The sequence below is a fragment of the Calypte anna genome, chromosome 8 (genome assembly GCF_003957555.1).
Source record: "Calypte anna isolate BGI_N300 chromosome 8, bCalAnn1_v1.p, whole genome shotgun sequence".
NCBI lineage: Eukaryota > Metazoa > Chordata > Aves > Apodiformes > Trochilidae > Calypte > Calypte anna.
The window spans coordinates 18944969-18962129 of record NC_044254.1 but is presented as its reverse complement, the minus strand read 5'-3'; the positions used below and the strand labels follow the sequence as shown (position 1 = coordinate 18962129).

The 17161-nt window shown below is 34.4% G+C and overlaps 1 protein-coding gene across 1 annotated transcript in view; it reads left to right on the top strand.

Annotated features, from left to right (window-relative positions):
• MIGA1 (mitoguardin 1) overlaps positions 1-16328 on the top strand; it is a 35913-nt gene extending 19585 nt beyond the window's left edge. Inside the window, 11 exon segments of the mRNA XM_030454894.1 lie at positions 1684-1757; positions 1760-1786; positions 8640-8758; positions 8929-9001; positions 9311-9351; positions 9353-9395; positions 9509-9607; positions 9934-10068; positions 11581-11634; positions 13390-13506; positions 13846-16328. Coding sequence (XP_030310754.1) covers positions 1684-1757; positions 1760-1786; positions 8640-8758; positions 8929-9001; positions 9311-9351; positions 9353-9395; positions 9509-9607; positions 9934-10068; positions 11581-11634; positions 13390-13506; positions 13846-14064 — 1001 coding nt within the window. The 3' untranslated portion in view covers positions 14065-16328.
• The last annotated feature ends 833 nt before the right edge of the window (positions 16329-17161 follow it).

The window sequence follows — 17161 nt, the reverse complement described above, 5'->3', positions numbered from 1 at the left end:
AGGGTTTTCTAACTGTGAGATGTAGAAACTTCTGTTTGATTGCACACTTAGTAGGGAAAACAACTTAGCCAAAAGGAGGGGCCAGTGGAAAAATCTACAAGCAGTCTGTATATCCATGCATTACTCTGTGTTAAACAGTACTATGGCAGTTTCAGCAACTGTTTATGTGAAGAAGTGGCATTAGAAAAGCATTTAGTGTAATATTAGAAGGAGATTAATGCGAATTATGATCTAGAAATAAGGAGGAAACATCATGTTACCCGTCTGTTCTTACCAAATCTCAATCTCTACAAACCACAGTTTGGCTTTCTGGTCCAGCTCTTCAAATTCCAGCATGTGATTGTTTCTCAACAACTTGGCTGGTGCTGTACTTTTCCTCCTGGTTTTAAGAGGTCAGGAAAAAACCCCAAACTATTAAGCAGGATCTGAAGAAGTAAAGAGATTTCCATATGAATATTGTTGTGATTACAAGTTGGAATCTTCCTGACTGCATCTAGTAAAATCTTCGTCCAAACTTTTACTATTTTTTCCCTCAGTGAATAGTCTCAAGGACAGATATTTATTGTTATGTGCAGTTTTTAAGCTCTCACTCCAAGTCCATAACTAATGAAACCATTACAACTAGTGAAATAATAGTTAAGCTGTGTGGATTTGTACCTTTTCAATTGATGAGTAAACCATTCCAGTATACTGGCATTTTGCCACTTTGCTATGTAACAGTGTTTTTTATGAAATACTGCCATAGCAACAGATCTGGATGACATTGGGTAGCTGGTTGCTGCTGACTGTTGGAAATAAAACAGACTTAGCAACTCATGTGTAATGTCTGAAGGTAAAGTAACTCAAAATAAATGTCTGTGCTCTACTGAGAATGTAGTATGGGGTACATCAAGCCACAGTCTGACTTAAGAATTTAATCCTTCTGTGAAAGTGTTTCTGTAAGGTGATAAAAACCCATGGATGCTAATAATATGTGCAACAGTTGAAATTTGAGAATAAAATAAAGGAAAATTGTGAGTGTATTGCAGATTACTTTAAGCATAAAGTGTTAGTTATTTTAAAGGCACTAAGAATTCTAGTACTTTAGGAAATGTTTTTGATTGTGTTATTTTGATGGAAAAGCTTCTTAGGGAATATATATATATATATATATGTGTATGTCTGTATACAGACAAGATTAAAAGCTTGACTTGCTCTCTTGAAGAACCTGCAAGTTAAAAAGGACATGAAACGAAATTAGTTCAAGTGAAGCTGAAACCTGCTTTTTATTGATATCTTTTATTGAGAACAATATTTCTTGGTTACTAAACCATTGAGGTTTTCTTACATAACACATGAAAATTTAAAAATTAATGGCAGATTTAGATCAATTTAGTAAAGTAACATCTTTAGATAAAGAGATCTTTGGAAGTATATTGAAGAAGAGGCAAAACTCCTGAGGAAATATTTTTTCTTCTATCTCTCAATCACAGTTCATATTTTTGAGTCCACTTTAGACAGAAAAATACAGTAAACCTTACAAATGTTAGTGGGTCTTAGGAGAATTTGTTCTCACACTAGTATAATGTTTTGCCTTCCAAATGAAGTGCTATGTTGAAGTATACATGAAACACACTTTCAAGACTTAAATGGAATTTTCTGGTAGTCTAATAATCAAGGCTGTATGGTTTTCTTATTTTGAAGATAAAAATACAGACGTTACTGTAAAGGATAATACGGATGATTTCTGCCTACGAGATACATTAAGCATTGCATCAACACAGACTCCTTTGTCTCCACAGCTGAGGTAAGACCTTTATAGATTGCTTCTTTAAAGATTCATTGGTCCATTTGAACTTTTCTTTTGGCTCTATTGTAAGCAAAGTGTGTTTCTCCTCTGGGAAAAAAAAGCAGATTTCCTCACTTGGTTGTAACCAGTTTCCTATCAGTTCAAGTAATGAAGCTAAGATCAGTTCGCTTTTATTTTTGTTTTGCAGTTTTTGTTGTCTCTTTTTTTTTTTTTTTCACACTGGCAGAATATTTCCCCCTTCCTCTAAAAAGGAGTTGCTTTTTTTTGAGGAAAAAGTAGATTTTGGAATTCATTTTTCTTCTTTATTTTTTTTTTTTTTTTTTTTTTTTTTTTTTTTTTTTTCTTTGTTCAATTCCTTTACCATATTATTAAGATGTGAAAGAGGTTTTGTCTGGCTTTGGAGTTTGTTCTTTTGAGAGGAAATTATTAGAAATTGACAGCACATTGCTTAGGTATGTTCCATGCACAACTTAACATACTTCATATAACTTTACCTAATCTTCTTGAGTAAGACCAGAAAGGATACATAAAGACATAATCTTTGGATAACGAGGCATTGTCTAGATGAAATCTGCTACAGCTCCCTTGAAGTATTAGAAATAATTTTATATTCAGTGACACACTTGTTTGACTATGGAATATCTCCTTTTATACTGTCCCTGGAGCTGAAGTGATCTTAGAGAACACTTTTCTCCAAATTACAGGAAAGGCAGTTGGTTTCAGTGGATGTGTTCTGTGTTAGATATTGCTGTCATGTGTGCACTATGACTAAGCTGCTAAGCTCAGACAACTGGAAAAAGTGAGAGAATTGCATACATGCTCCTTGCAATTATCTTTTGACTGTGTATTGGATAGTTTATCTTACCATGACACAATTAGCTTGATTTGGTAATTTACATTAAGTTGTGATGGGATGTCCGACTTTCCTGACTAAGATTGCATCTGCAGAGACTGGTTTCTCTTCCTGTAATATGAACAAAACCACAATTCAAACTTCAAATGTATCAGCTTTCAAGAGGAGAGGAGCCATAAACCATTGTAGTTTGTACTGTACATTTTGTGTCATTTTTTCTTCTTTTTTTCTATGAACTTTCCCAGTGTTTTTTATGTATGTGGAGATTAGAACAATCCATTATGCTAATTTTTGTTGCTTTGCTTAAAAAATTGATTAATAAAACAAAATGCCCCCAAGAAGTAAAAAATTACATGCACAATAAAGTGTATCACCTTAGTGGACTAACCATCCTAACTTGAAGCTAAATTGTTCTGATATTTGTTAAAGAAATGTTTGAGTCAAAATCAACAACAGAATTGTCTTTATCTTCAAAATATTCTCCATAATTTGATACCTTGAAGCTACTTCTGTCAACTCATCCATTACACAGTTATGGATATTTTTCCTTTCCATCTGTTCTAGCCTTTTCCAATAAAATAAACTCTGATCTCCTTTATCAAATTTTATTGAAGCATCTATTAGAATTCTCAGCTGTTAGGAGGAGTTCTGAAGATTGATAAAGCCATAAGCAACTTCAAGTTCAAACCAGAACACCATCAAAATTCTGGATGAGACACTAGGCTTAAACTGCAGGGTAGTAGTTACTGGGGCACCATTGTGTGATGTGGGTAAAATAAAGCTGGGAATTGGTCTTCTGTTATGAATATAATGTTACCTTGGTGTGAAGTTTGTCCATCCTCTTGTGTATTGTACTGCAAATAACTATGGCTTACAGAAGGAGTAATGACTACTGCTTAGTATGTATCAGCTATTAGTAGAGAACAGTGATCACTTTGATGTGACTGGATTAGACTTGATACAACAGATTTTCTTTATTCTGGACACAATAATGTCAGGTAGCTGCTATTTGCTTATCTGCTTATTTGATTTTGTTATTCCTGCACTTGCAAACAAGTGGAATGGTTCACAGGCTACGAATTTTGAGGCTTCTTTAGCTTTGGGTTTGTCTCAGCTAATCAGCAAATAAGCAGGTTTTCTTTCCTCCTGTGCTTCCTGATTGCAATTACAAGTTTAGTAACTATCCTAAACTTTGTGTGCCAGTAGAAATGTTTAGCAAAGTTTTTAAATCTGAAATTCACATAAGTGTGTATACTGTTGTGTGATATTGCCCTACTGGCATCATCAGTAATTTCCCTTTCTGGAACATTTCAAGGTAGCAGCTTTTTTTGTGGTCATACCTTGCCACAAGCTATGTTGCCAGGTACTCATTTTTCCTCTACACTGAAACCCCTTTCAAGGAGCAGGACTGAGTATTTTGAGTAACTGGTTTTAGAATCTGGAAATCGTTTCTTTGTTTCATTGCTGACCCACAGTCCTCAAATTTCTTTCACTGCCCTCACAAAACATAACAAAGGTGTGGGGAATTCTAAAACAGGACAGATATTTTGGTGGAAATTGATGGGGATACTGCTTAGGAGGCAACAAGAACGTTGTGCTGTATTAGAACAAAACGTAAGAAGATGGCCTTTGAGAAAAGCACTGCACAAAACTGGGACAGTTGGCAGGGTTTAACATCACATGCCCTTTTGATGAGCTCTACAGGATAGCAGGAGGATGTGCCAAAACTTGGTCTTGCTTTTGCTTATAATAAAGAGGATGCTGAGGATCATGCACTTTATGACTTCTTATCCAGAATTGTGCCAGTCTGCACACCTGCAATGCACAGGTGCCCAAATCCTTTTCAAGATGATTTAGACAGGCAGTTGCCATCCCCAGGCCCACACAGGCTTACCTTCCTAAATACAAACAGGCTTTTAGGAGCACTGCAAAAGGGATGGTAAGCACAACCCTTTGCCTTATATTACTGCTACTGTATATTGTGGTAAAGAATAGTGTTTTCTTCCCCGTTTGAGACCGTCCGCCATCAACCTCTGTTTATGAGGGTTAATATCCTTTTCATATTCTTGCTATCTCACCTACTGTGTGATCAAAATAGCTACCACCTTTGGCAAGAACACAGCAGTGAATGTGCCAGACAAAGGTCCCCACTCCCTCTTTCCTGGCTTCTTTTCCATCTTTCCAGTGGAAGCTCTTTCCCAGTCTCCCTAATGGTGAGCTTTGTTGCTGCACCTCAGTTGTCAGTGCACATGCATTTATCGTGGCTTATTTTCATACCTTGACGAGTTCTATTATCAGATAAACTTTGCTTTCTCTAATAAAATGCTAACTCAGCCCAAAACATTTTTTTCAGACTTATGAATAAAGCATTAGCTGCGCTTTTTTTATCGTTATGCCTTTAACTAAGGTTGTTTTTTTATCAATTTAAGTCTATTAAAACAAAATGGTGCACAAAGAAGCAGGCTTCAATAACAGGGAAAGGACACCAGTTTCTCTAACCCTGTAGTTTTTATATGGCACCAAAACCTTCAAGTGAGTGAAATGCAGTTTTATTCAGGAAGTGCTCAGAAAGAGCCCTGTCACTGAAAGGTAGTGCTACCTTTTTCCTCGTTTCCAGGTAGATGTTTTATTTCTTTCCTGGTATAGGGAATACCAGAGGGAATCATGTTGGGAAGTAATAGTAAAGTGTATTCCTGTATCATTTATAACCGAGGTGTTTGGTTTGGTTTTTTTCATGTTTCATCACTGAAGTCTGAGACTTGCCCTCCTGTGTTCTGGCTGCCTTCAGAAGTGTGACCATCATCACTCCCCTGATCTTCTCAGGCCTTATTATTCTCATTCTAATCACTTCCTCCATTTTAGTGTCATCTGTCTAGTTTGATGTGGTTTGTTGCTTTACCTCAAAAACCAATGTAGTACAGCAGTTCTGCAGACTAGCACGCCCTGGGTAGCAAATGGTAAGGAATTCCCTATTCTAACAACTGTAGTGGGGGATGGAAGTGCCTTACATTTACAGTCTTAGAAATGTGGAGTAAGACAAGGAAGAATTAATCCCTGAGGTCTTTCATTCTGCTAACGGAAGCTTTTCATTCAAGAACTTGCACCTGAAGTGCTAGTAACTACCTTTCCAAAAGTTATTTCTTGGGACTACCTTTAATCTGTAATCCAAACCATCTATTCAGCAGAATAGTTAAACCTCTGTGTCCTGCTTAGAAATTGACTTTAATTGCTTTATTAATTTGAGCTCAAAAATACACATTACAACACTAACAGAACTATTTTATTTCATCTGCTAGCATGAGAGAAAATTGTATTTAGCTTTTAAAATAAACAAATAAATAAATAAATAAAATAAAATCAGAGGCCTCACTTTACCAGTTCCCAGGTAGCAGATTCTCTACTAATCCAGAACCACAAAAGCTATGATCAGGCATCTTCATGTACTAAAGGTGTTATCAACTCAGGCTTGCTGGCAGCAAATGGAGAATACTTGGATTTAACTGTAGAAATCACACAATTCCTCCTTCGGTCACAGTCAGTTTGCCTAAATATCTGAAGAAGATGATTTGCCTGAAGTTCACTAAAGACAACTAATATAATCCCTTTTACCACAGAAATGATAACCTCCAAGAGAGGAGGGGGCAGCTGTTTACAAAGTGCATGTGTGTGTTCACAACCTATTTGTTCTCATGCTTTGCAAATGAAATAAAGTAAATGGAATGTTTTACGGCTTCAATAATAGCTGGATCAGGTAAGAAGTAAATTAGTATGCTTATGGATGTTCTGTTTTGGTCTTTATTTTGGAAAATAGATATGTATTGTTCTACAGTTAATGCTTTCTTAACCAAAATGTAGAAGAAGAAATTCTGAAGTAAAGATTTTTCATTATTTCTTGTTTATACCCCTTCTAATTATTACACTGTATATATGTGTGTATACATGTATGTATTTGTGTCTGTGTATATATTGATTTTCTTATATCTGAAGGGAATCAGTATATTCCTCCAGTTGTTTCCTCCAGTTGGTTACATTATTCGTTCCTATAAATTTTCACGTATATTTTGTCTTAAAAGCTTTGTGGCTTTCTTTGTTTAATAGGATCATAAATTTTTAGGTGGGCTTTTTGAATTAGTGAATCCTAAACAAAACTTGGTGGTATGATTAATATTGTTAAATTGGAATAAAATCTTGGGTCTTAATAGCTATAAACCTTTTTTAGGAAGTCACCTTACTGTACTCTCCTCCTTCAAGCAAACAACTGATAAAGAAATCCATATTTTTAAAATTGAAATACTTCCAAGCAAGATGAATTCTGAAAGTGCACATTTAAGTAAAACATTTTGTTGACCTTAAAACTTTTATTCATTCATTTATTCCCTAGCTATGATCTTGTCACTTAAGTTTAATTCAAGGAAACGCTGTAGAAATCTTTACAGAGGAATATGAATTTAATTGTAATTTTTTTTTTTTTCCTAATGAATCAGGTTAAAATGAAACTGACAATTTATGAGAGGAGAATTGTCTGTATTTTGCTCATACTGAAAGGGCACTGTTATGAGTGATTGGTGAAGCATCCTGGTACTATTCCAGCACATACCATGGCGTAAACAATGGTGTGTGACCCTTGCCAGAACACCAAGCTCTGTACTGAAATCTCTCACTTATTTTTCATAGTGCTTAATGTTTACATGGTTAAAAATATGTTAGTTGGCCTCATGCTTATATTACATTATAGCAGCAAGCCTACCTAAAAGAAGTGTTGTTGCTGTGATTGGCTCAGCAAAATAATCTGAAGAAACACATTGGCAGCCTACATCTCAATGTCTTTATGAAGTCTTATCCAAGCACTTGCCTATGTTCCATGATAGAAAAACTTTCAGCATATATTTATTTTTAAAATTTTAAAATTAATAGTCTAAGCCAAATTTTTTTCCCATCTTTCTATGACACTGGGCAATATTTTGTATACGTTCAATTACTGTGAAAAATGTTTGAAAAATGTTGAAAATTGTTTTTTAAATATATTTCTAGGCTCTGTCTAAATAGCCTAGAAGCACAGGTTTGTTTCCTCCCCAGCAGAATAAATTGGAGGGGAAGGAAAAAAAAATTAAAAGAAGGAGTTAGAATTCATTAATCATTTTCTGGTCATTAACTAAACTGAACGATGTGTAAGCCCTCTGGTTTTGGGGGGGTTTGTTTTGGTTTTGGTTTGGTTTGGTGTTTTGTTTTGGTTTTGGTTTGGATCATTATTACTATGATGTAATGTTTGTAATGCAAATTGTAGCTAGCCATTGTTTAGTGGATTAAATATGATCTTTTGTAGAGAGGAGTTCTCTGGATTACTTATGTGCTTTGGCTTCTTAACCTGTTGTTTTTTCTTGCTCTAAAAATGTCTATGAGTTTCACACTGATTTGTATGTTAACCACAGAATTTAAAACTGGCAATAATGAAAACCTTGGGAGCCAGTAGTAAAATGCTGGATGCTCCTGTTTCAATGTTACATACAATATACTTTGCTAACTAGCAGACATACTTACCAGCAAAACAAAAACAGGGGTGGGAGGATGTTACTATTTCCAGCTTCCTAGAGATTTGCACGATGCAATCATTCTGTACTTTTGTGTCCTGACAATTTTTTTTCTTTTTTCTTTCTTTTTTTTTTTTTTCAGCTTAAGACCTGTTAGTTTTAACTTGACTAATTTAAAACTTGACAAATGAAAACAAACATAAGATTACTTAATTTTATTTGTGAAACTTTTCAAACTTGAAATCTGAAATTGTAGCTTTCGGATTTTTAAAGTTACAAAGTAATAGGCTGTTAATAGTGTGGTGTTGCTATTTACAGGTTGAGTATTGCCTCTTGTTTCAAGCAGATGTTGAAAAGGATTCATTTTCATTAGAATCATTAGAATATCAGGAAAACTTTTTTATTTCCCATATGTTTACAAAAAATATGATAGCAACCTCTTTTTAATGAAATTATTTATGTTTTTCAGCTCACAGAGAACAGGGAGATTCGGAATACATACGGTCTAGATTCCCTTTGCCATTGCCCATTGTATGAAGAAGCTATGCACCTAGCAGAAGAAGGCAAAATTTATTCCCGAGTGTTAAGGTATTTTATGGCTACTTAATTATTTCAAGAAAAGCAAGAATTAATGTTAAATATTCTGTATAGAAAGAATTTTTGAGAAGTTACTTGAACTCGGTATTTTTTCTAGGCATTAGTTGAATTTTCTTGTGCTGCTTTTTAGTGGTCTTCAAAAACTTTTCTATTTTATATAGGACTGAAATGTTTGAATGTCTAGGAGACAGTGACTTCCTTGCTAAGCTTCATTGTATTCGACAAGCTTTTCAGGTAAAAAAGAATGATTTGTCTGTCTTGTCAAACCTAAAGTGGCTGTCAGTGCACTACCTGTACAAGCATTGATATAACATTCTGTAATTAAATATTTTTTTTCCTTGCTTTTACATTTCTTTAATTCTTAAATGGGACATACTTGCAGAGGAGTCCTAGTTTTGTGATTAGCTTTGGCACCTATGCACCAAAGGGTTATTAAGGACTTGCCTACTTATAATTATATGAAAGTTGAGAGAGGTGTTTTAGGTCACTTAGTATAATCTGTGCATTAATATGTTTTTATATATTTTCTGAAACCTTTTCTAGATAATTCTGTCAGAAACAGCAAACAGAGTATTTCTTGCTGAAGTGGAAGAAAAATTTTGTCTGCTTAATTGTGAGAGCACGAAAGGTAAAAGTATAACTAACATTTTGTTAATGTAACTTCTTCTGGAATTTGCTTTCCAGTGTAAAAATACCATCTCTTGTTAAGTTTGCTTGATGCATATTGCTTTTACTTTACAGAACCCAAAGAAATTTGAAGATGTCTTTGATGAAATGATACATTTTTTGGAACAAACAGATCACTGGGATAATACTGAAATGGAACTTGCTGCTAGAGGAGTGAGTCTGAATTTCTGAAAAACGCTTTTACCCTCAGTTATGCAAATAGGAGAATCTAAAATAAGTTTTCACAATTCAGAATTGTAGGAAAGGCAACTCTTTTGTTTGCAACTGCTGATTTAGAGAAATGGCAATCCACCCTTGAAGTTTTAGTACCAGAAAGCATGTAATATTTTTTTAACTTCTCCTTTAATAAGTATCTTTAGTATTCTTTTAAAAGCAATTAAGAATTTGGATGTTAATACAGAATTAGAATGTGGTGCATGCTGAATTCCATTGCTGAAAGAGAAACTGGGCTACTGAGGTCTTGTTCTGATTTCATATAGGTGAAAAACCTGAATTTTTATGATGTTGTTCTGGACTTCATTTTAATGGATTCATTTGAAGATTTAGAAAATCCACCAATATCTATACAGAATGTAGTAAATAACCGTTGGCTAAATTCATCTTTTAAAGAAACAGTAAGTATTTATGTGTAACTTTCATAGCTGTTATTGTGAAATATGTTTCAATAAGGAGATGGTATGATCAGTATGACAGTGGTGTGAAGATGCTAATATAAAATTTCTGCATATGCCAAAGCTGTTTTTCCAACAATTCGTGCTTTATATTCTTAAAGCACTATGTAAAAATGAAAATAAATCAAACAACTGCAGTATGAATACTGGGTATATTGTCTTGACAATAACATTACATATTTAGCTACTACAATAACCTTTGCTTTAAAGTCCGATTCATCTTCCAATATAACTGAATGTGTACCTGAAAGATTTCTTGGGAAAAAAATGAACAGGTTGTATTATCAGGTTTTTCATAATAAAAGTTTAAATGCTACAAGTCTGGGCCCAAAATATATAGAATTATTTAATATTTTGGAGAAAATACTTTACCTTGTCCTGCAAAAATGAAGGAGAAGTGGAATCCTTTGCTTTGAAGAAGTGGGATGTTAGAAGGGAAGTTTCTATTAATCCCATCTTAGACATTAGATACAGGGTTTGATTTGTATACCAGAAATTTATGAATAAGGCACAAAGCTGCAGGCAAACAAAAGAAAATTATTACAATACAGGCATGCAGATATTGATAACATTTCATGCTTTTTCAGATGTACCTATTTATTTGTCAAATAGATCTCATCCCTCTGTTACAGACATAGAGGCTTGCTGCTCTAATCAGCTGGGAGAAGATACTGTTGGCATTTAATCTATTGATATCTATAAACTGCTAGCTTTCCCTTTTATTTTTTGGCTTTCAATTGAGATATTCCCCCTCCAAAAAAGGAAAAAAAAAAAAAAAGATAACAGCATGTTATTATTTTACAGATATGTGATGACTGTGTTTGTGAATAGTAAATTATCTTGCAGTACTGATGGAGAATCAGATGAGAATAGTTTACAAGCTATGAAGGGAGAAAGTCTTGTCTGATATCAGTATATTGTATTTCACAGGTCCATATTTGGAGAAAACTCCTTTGCTGGATCTGAAACTATTGCAAGAATGTTTTTGCTAAAGTAGAAAAGGATTTTTCGGTGTGTTCACATGCTGCTAATATCTAAAATAGTCACTTATGTCTGAGCACGTCTTTGGTATATAAGAGACTGGTTCTCAGTAAAACCCAGGGAGTGCTGGTAACTTTTGACACTATAAAATCAGTCAAGGATGCCATATTACATTTGAATTAAAATAAAAAGCAATGTTGCAAAATAAAGGCTGAAAATAACAAATATTTACTAGGTAGAAAATTAGTTATGTGTATCAGCTGATATTTTATAGTTGTAAATTTTGTGTTGTCACAAGATTGAAGAAAATACACATCTCCAAAATGTAGAAATACAGTTTAATGCAGTATTCTGCAGGTTCCTTCTTTTCAGATGTAGGATAATTTTTCTTAAAGTGAACTTATGCAAGATATTCAGTTTGGTTGTCTGGTTTTGTTTGCTGGTTGGTTTTTTTGTTTTGTTTTTTACATTTAGGCTGTGGCTTCAAGCTGTTGGTCAGTACTGAAGCAGAAAAGACAGCAAATGAAGGTAAGATGCCTTGCAAATTATGTGACTGGCTCCTAAGAATTTGAAGTTCTGTCCTATAACTTTGGCAAAATAGTTACAGATCAACCCTTAACCCTGCAGACATGTTAGACAAGAGGCTGCCAGTTGTGTAAGTTTAGTTCATGGGGTCCTGATAGCAGTTTTTTAGCTGCAAGATTTTCAACCTAGTTTAGGTTCAGTCAGCAGTGGTGACAGTAATTTATCTGACTTACACCCCACACATGTGCCTTGAATTTTTGCAGACCAAGTTCATTAATCTTGTGTATCAACAGTTTACACTGGGATTCTCAGCTTCATCTCCACAGCTAAATAAAATTCAGTTCTGTCCCTTCATCTCCCTGAAGTCCCATCTTCTCACCAGTGGCAGGAACTCTGTTGCAGCCTATTTCAGCCCCATGACCTCTCAGAGAATGAGCTCTGCAGATTTCAGAGCAGAACACCTCTGTGACAGCTGCTTCTTACTTCCTCCTTTGGAGGCTTTTATTGGGCTCAGGAGTCAAATGCCCCATCTCTGTAACAGCCAGTCCAAAATTGGAGTTGAGGCTGGCTGCAGGATGTCCACAGCCATTAGAAGTGTTTTTCTGTACCACAGGTGAGCAATCTCTGCTCAAGGGACTGGCACTTACACCTTTCTCTGATTCTAAGAATAGCCATTTGTTTGGCTTCTAACTGCTAAAGACATTTCATTGTAAAAAAAAGTTGCTTCCAGTGGCAGTTGGAATTCTGTAAAAGGTCTTCAGCTACCATTGTGTCTTGAGACTTGAGATGTTGCATCCCTGTGTCAATATGGTTGGTAATTTTATATAAATAGATCTTTTCCACACTAGTTTTATATAAGGGATTGTATCTCCAGAATAGATGTTTTAGTAACCTATTATTTTCACCTCTGTTTGAATGCACAGCTACCTTTCTCTGTAGATCCTTTATGTACTGAAGTCTTAATATTTCTAAGTCTGTAAATGTGTAAGCAACTTTACTTCCTGAGACAAATTTTATCAGTGCTGCTGCAGTGATTCAGAAGTGAATAAAGTTAAACAGCATGGAAGTCTTTGTAACAGAGACTAACTGTGCCACAAGGAGTCTGATGAACTTAAATTTACTTACAGGTCTTTGTATTTTATTTTTAAAATCAAGATTAATTTCTATTTTTATAGTTTTATAAATTACCTGCTGATGGAAAATTGTAAGTTTATGTTTATGAGTATATTGATTAAGCTGTATGCTCATGTGTATTTAAATCTATACTGTATTGTAACTTACGAGTGCCTGTATGTCGTAGAAGTAACAACAGGATGGACATTCACAAGTATTTTACATTTTTCTTTAGACTGAAAGATTTAGACAAGATGGGTTATTGTAAGGTGTATTTTTTTTCCATTCAAAACTATGCAGTTTGATTGCTTTTTTCTAAGTTTCAGTTATATATAATGCATAGGGGTTCAAACAGGATTGATTGAATAAAATTATCTGACCTGTCAGATTGTTCATGATCTTTTGGGGCTTATGCCTATTAATCTTAAAATATTTAAAGTATGAAGTACTGCAGAAGAGGAAACTTTTTCTAAAAAAGTCTTCATACTTGTTTGGTACAGTTGCACTATAACTTCAAGGAGTTCACGTTACCACAGCCCTGAAACAGTGGGTGTCTTAGGCTTTTCTGAAGACTTAGTTTTGTATAATAGAGATTTATACTAAATTTATTGTCTTAACTTCTTTCTACAATTTTTACATCACTAGGTACCTGATGGATTTTTTGCACATTTCTATGCTGTATGTGAACATATCAGCCCTGTTTTGGCATGGGGCTTTTTGGGCCCTAGAAATTCCCTTTATGACCTATGCTGCTTCTTCAAGGTTTGCAATTTTTCTTTTAAATTACTATTTACCTTAATATAAAAAAATAAGAAAAAATCCAGATTAAAATAAATGAGGATCTTATTCGTAGGTATACATTTGCACTTTCCTAAGATTAAGACTAATGGTAAGGAACTATGAAAAGAAATATTTTCATATCAATTTTTTAAACCTGGAACTGTTATGGAAAGTCTGTTTTCATGCAATTCTATCTTAGCACCAAAAGAATACATATATGAGTGTTTTTAGAAAATGTGTAAAAGAAATAGGTTGCATTACATACTTTTTTTCTTTTTACCTTCTTGTAAGTGAATATAGATTTTTCTTTTTCCCCACTAGGATCAAGTGCTTTTCTTCCTCAAAGACATTTTTGATTTTGAGAAGGTGAGATACTCAACTATGGAGAGTTTGGCTGAAGATCTTATGCAATTATTAATCAGACACACTGAACTTTTAATGGCCTATCTTGGAGCAGATTCCCTCAGACACGTTGGTGCTTGTGTGAGTGGTCACGGGCACGTCATGACCAGTGGGCTCTTAGAAGCAAAAGTGCAGTAGGGTTCCAATCCATGACAAATGAAACGGAGTGCACTTTGATGTGCTCCTTCCCACCTTTCCCTCTAATCCCAAAGCTATCAGTGCTGTTACTGAGCAAGCATCTGAAAATGTATTGACACTAAGCATGGAAAAGGACTCAGGGAGGTTAAATGTACATCTGAGAAAAGAACTGGTAAGCATACTACTGTATATACCTAAATTAAATTTGCAGCTCAGCTGTCACTGTATTTATACTTAATGTATCCCAAAGCTTTTTTCTGTAATATTTGGGTAAAGCTTATTTATGAAATACTGTACTTTTGCACAGATAACTTGTAAGTAAAGCTGCTGGACCTGTTTCTTTTAAAGGCTTATAGTATGAAATGCTCATTTACAGTCTCCAAATCATTGAGTGTCTAGTTCTAGGTGGTTTGACTGTGGTGAATGCAGCCTCTGATTCACATGACACGTGCAATAAGGTAATCACACTCACAAAACTGAACGTCTTGACACTGCCCTGAAGTTACATTTGTGTGAGTGTAAGCAGTTGTTTTGTAGTATGGTGTAATAGAGTGATGCAGAAAATGTGGGCACCGTTTGGGCAGGAATGACTTACTGTATGCATTTTTTACTTTATTTTGTTTTAAAGTCTTTAAACATCATGAAGGTGTTTGAGAGCACTTATTTATATTAAGAAAGCTATGCTAGCTTCATCAATTAATTTAAAACTTTTTTCTAAAACTGTTACTACTTTATATGGTGGTGGTAAATAAACTAATACCACGCTCCACTCATATGTAGCATTTCAAAATATATTTTTAAATAAGGATGTATGATGAGAATTGTTAATCATGGCAGAGGGTCAAAAGCAGTGTTTTATAATTAAAAGCATTTTTGTCTTCCTTCCTTGTAGGAAGTCAGGTGTCTATTTAAGAGGAAATTTAAGCAGTTGTGGCCATCTATGTATAATGCAAAACTGTGACTCAGGATATGGAACCTTGAACTTTAGATAGGAGCTCAGCTTAAGGGAACTTGCAGTGACTTTTTTTCTGTGATAGAGGTAATAAATAATAATGATCTCTAATATCTGAATTTCTGTAAACTAAAATGATGTTTCATAGTTTGCTTGGACCTTTAAACTACACTTGAATATGCTTTGCCACCAAAAGAATCTATCCTGTGTCAAGTAATACAGAGCAAGTAATGACAGAGTAATTCTGTATATTCAGATACTTGAGAAGCACGTTGTTAAAATCTACCATATTAAAACAAACATCGATTAGAAATGTTTCAACATTTGTTGCAAATACAAGCCCAACCAATGTATTTGAAAAGGAGTGTAATTTCATAGATTTTACTCAAGCCGACATTTTAATATTTTGCTCCTTTGTTGTACTCATTTGATTAATATTAAAAATTATGAATATGTGTCATGAGTTGTGTGAAACGCCAACTGATTATTAAAAAAAAAAAAAAAGTATACTTCTATGTGTAATAAAACAGAAATTCCAAATGCTGGTGTTGGCCTATTTCTACCATTCAAGTTGCTGAACTTGGCACCATGCTCCATTCTGTACTTTTTTTTTTCCTCCTCAAAGTATGTCTCCAACACCAGAATGTGAAGTTTTTTTCACTCGTGTTGCTTAGCTTAAACATACTTTTCTCCCCTGATCACACTGCTCAGAAGTATCTGTATTTTGACAGCATTTTCCTAAGTCGATGAATGAAATTACATGGAACAGTTAAGGTGCCTCCTTGGATTCAGCATCAATAGGAAGAGAAGTAACAGAGTACATGGCATGTTCCACAGCAAGGTCAAAGGAACCTGTCTGGGGTGGTTTGTCTGGTCTCATAACATGACATGAAGAAAATAACACCTTTAGATTCATCACAGAAAGACAGAAATGCACTTTTTCACTGAAATCAGTGTATATTTAAGTGAGCAATTTTCAGATTATTTGTAAAGAGCTCTTGAAGAAAGTGCAGTAGAGTTGCACATGAGATTATAAATGCTTCCAGGTAATCTAGAAGTCAATTTTCTGTCTGATCATCCAAAAGGATTTCTCTTAAAAACCAAAATATTGGAAAATGGATAACAACCTGAAAATATCTGTCTTAAACAAATATATCCCTTTACATCAGGAGCATTTCTATGGACTCATGGAGCTCTCAAAAGCCCCTTGGATTGGAAATTGGACATAAAGATTTCCCCTCCAAAATAAAGAATTATGGTGTCTGGTTGCTGTAAGATTCCACCAACAAATATTTGAATCAGAAACAGTTGAGAAAGGAAGAAAGAAATAGAGAGGGGAAGAGAGAAAAGAATGATTAAGAGGGAAATGTGCAGGTGATTGTGAGTAGCCTTTTGAATTTCTCTGCATCTCTTTGGACCTTCTCCCAAAAAGCATTCCCATGTACTGTCCTTCCTGTATCAGAGAGAGAGCTATAATTTTTTGGGATTTAAATGGGAAATAGCTGTCTGCTTGTAACTCTGAAGTTTTGTTAGAGCCTAAGGTTTATACACCTTAGTCAGAAAGTATATAAAGAATCTGTTAATAACCAGACGTGGCTTAAGAATTTCGAAAGTCCACCATCCTTGTAAACACAAGTAACCAAAGCAATGACAATATAATGCAAGTCTACTTTACTGAAATCATAATCATAATTAGTATTGTTTATAAAGTGTACATTTTGAAATGGTTTTGAATGCTGCTTTCCCTGCTAGTAAGAATAAACTAAATTTAAAAGCCATTGTCTTCTGCCATAAGTGCATTCATAAAGCCGGAAATGTTGAATGTGTGGGGATTACACAAAAATCAAATATTTATATAATTTTCAATTTAGTTACAATAATAATCTCATTTTAATGTGTTCTTAATTGTTATTATACTTTTATAGTCTTTGGCTTGTATCAAGCTAAATGTGTCAAATCAGTGTCAGTGCAAGTGTACCTCTGGATTTTATTTTGCTTAAATGAACTTCAGTTGTGTATATGAAATAAAATCATGGAGTGAAACAACTGTTGCTCATATAACTGTATCTAAAATTTGAATTTGTGCACTGAAGTTGAACAAACAACTACTACAAATTATATATATGTAAATATATATATATGAAA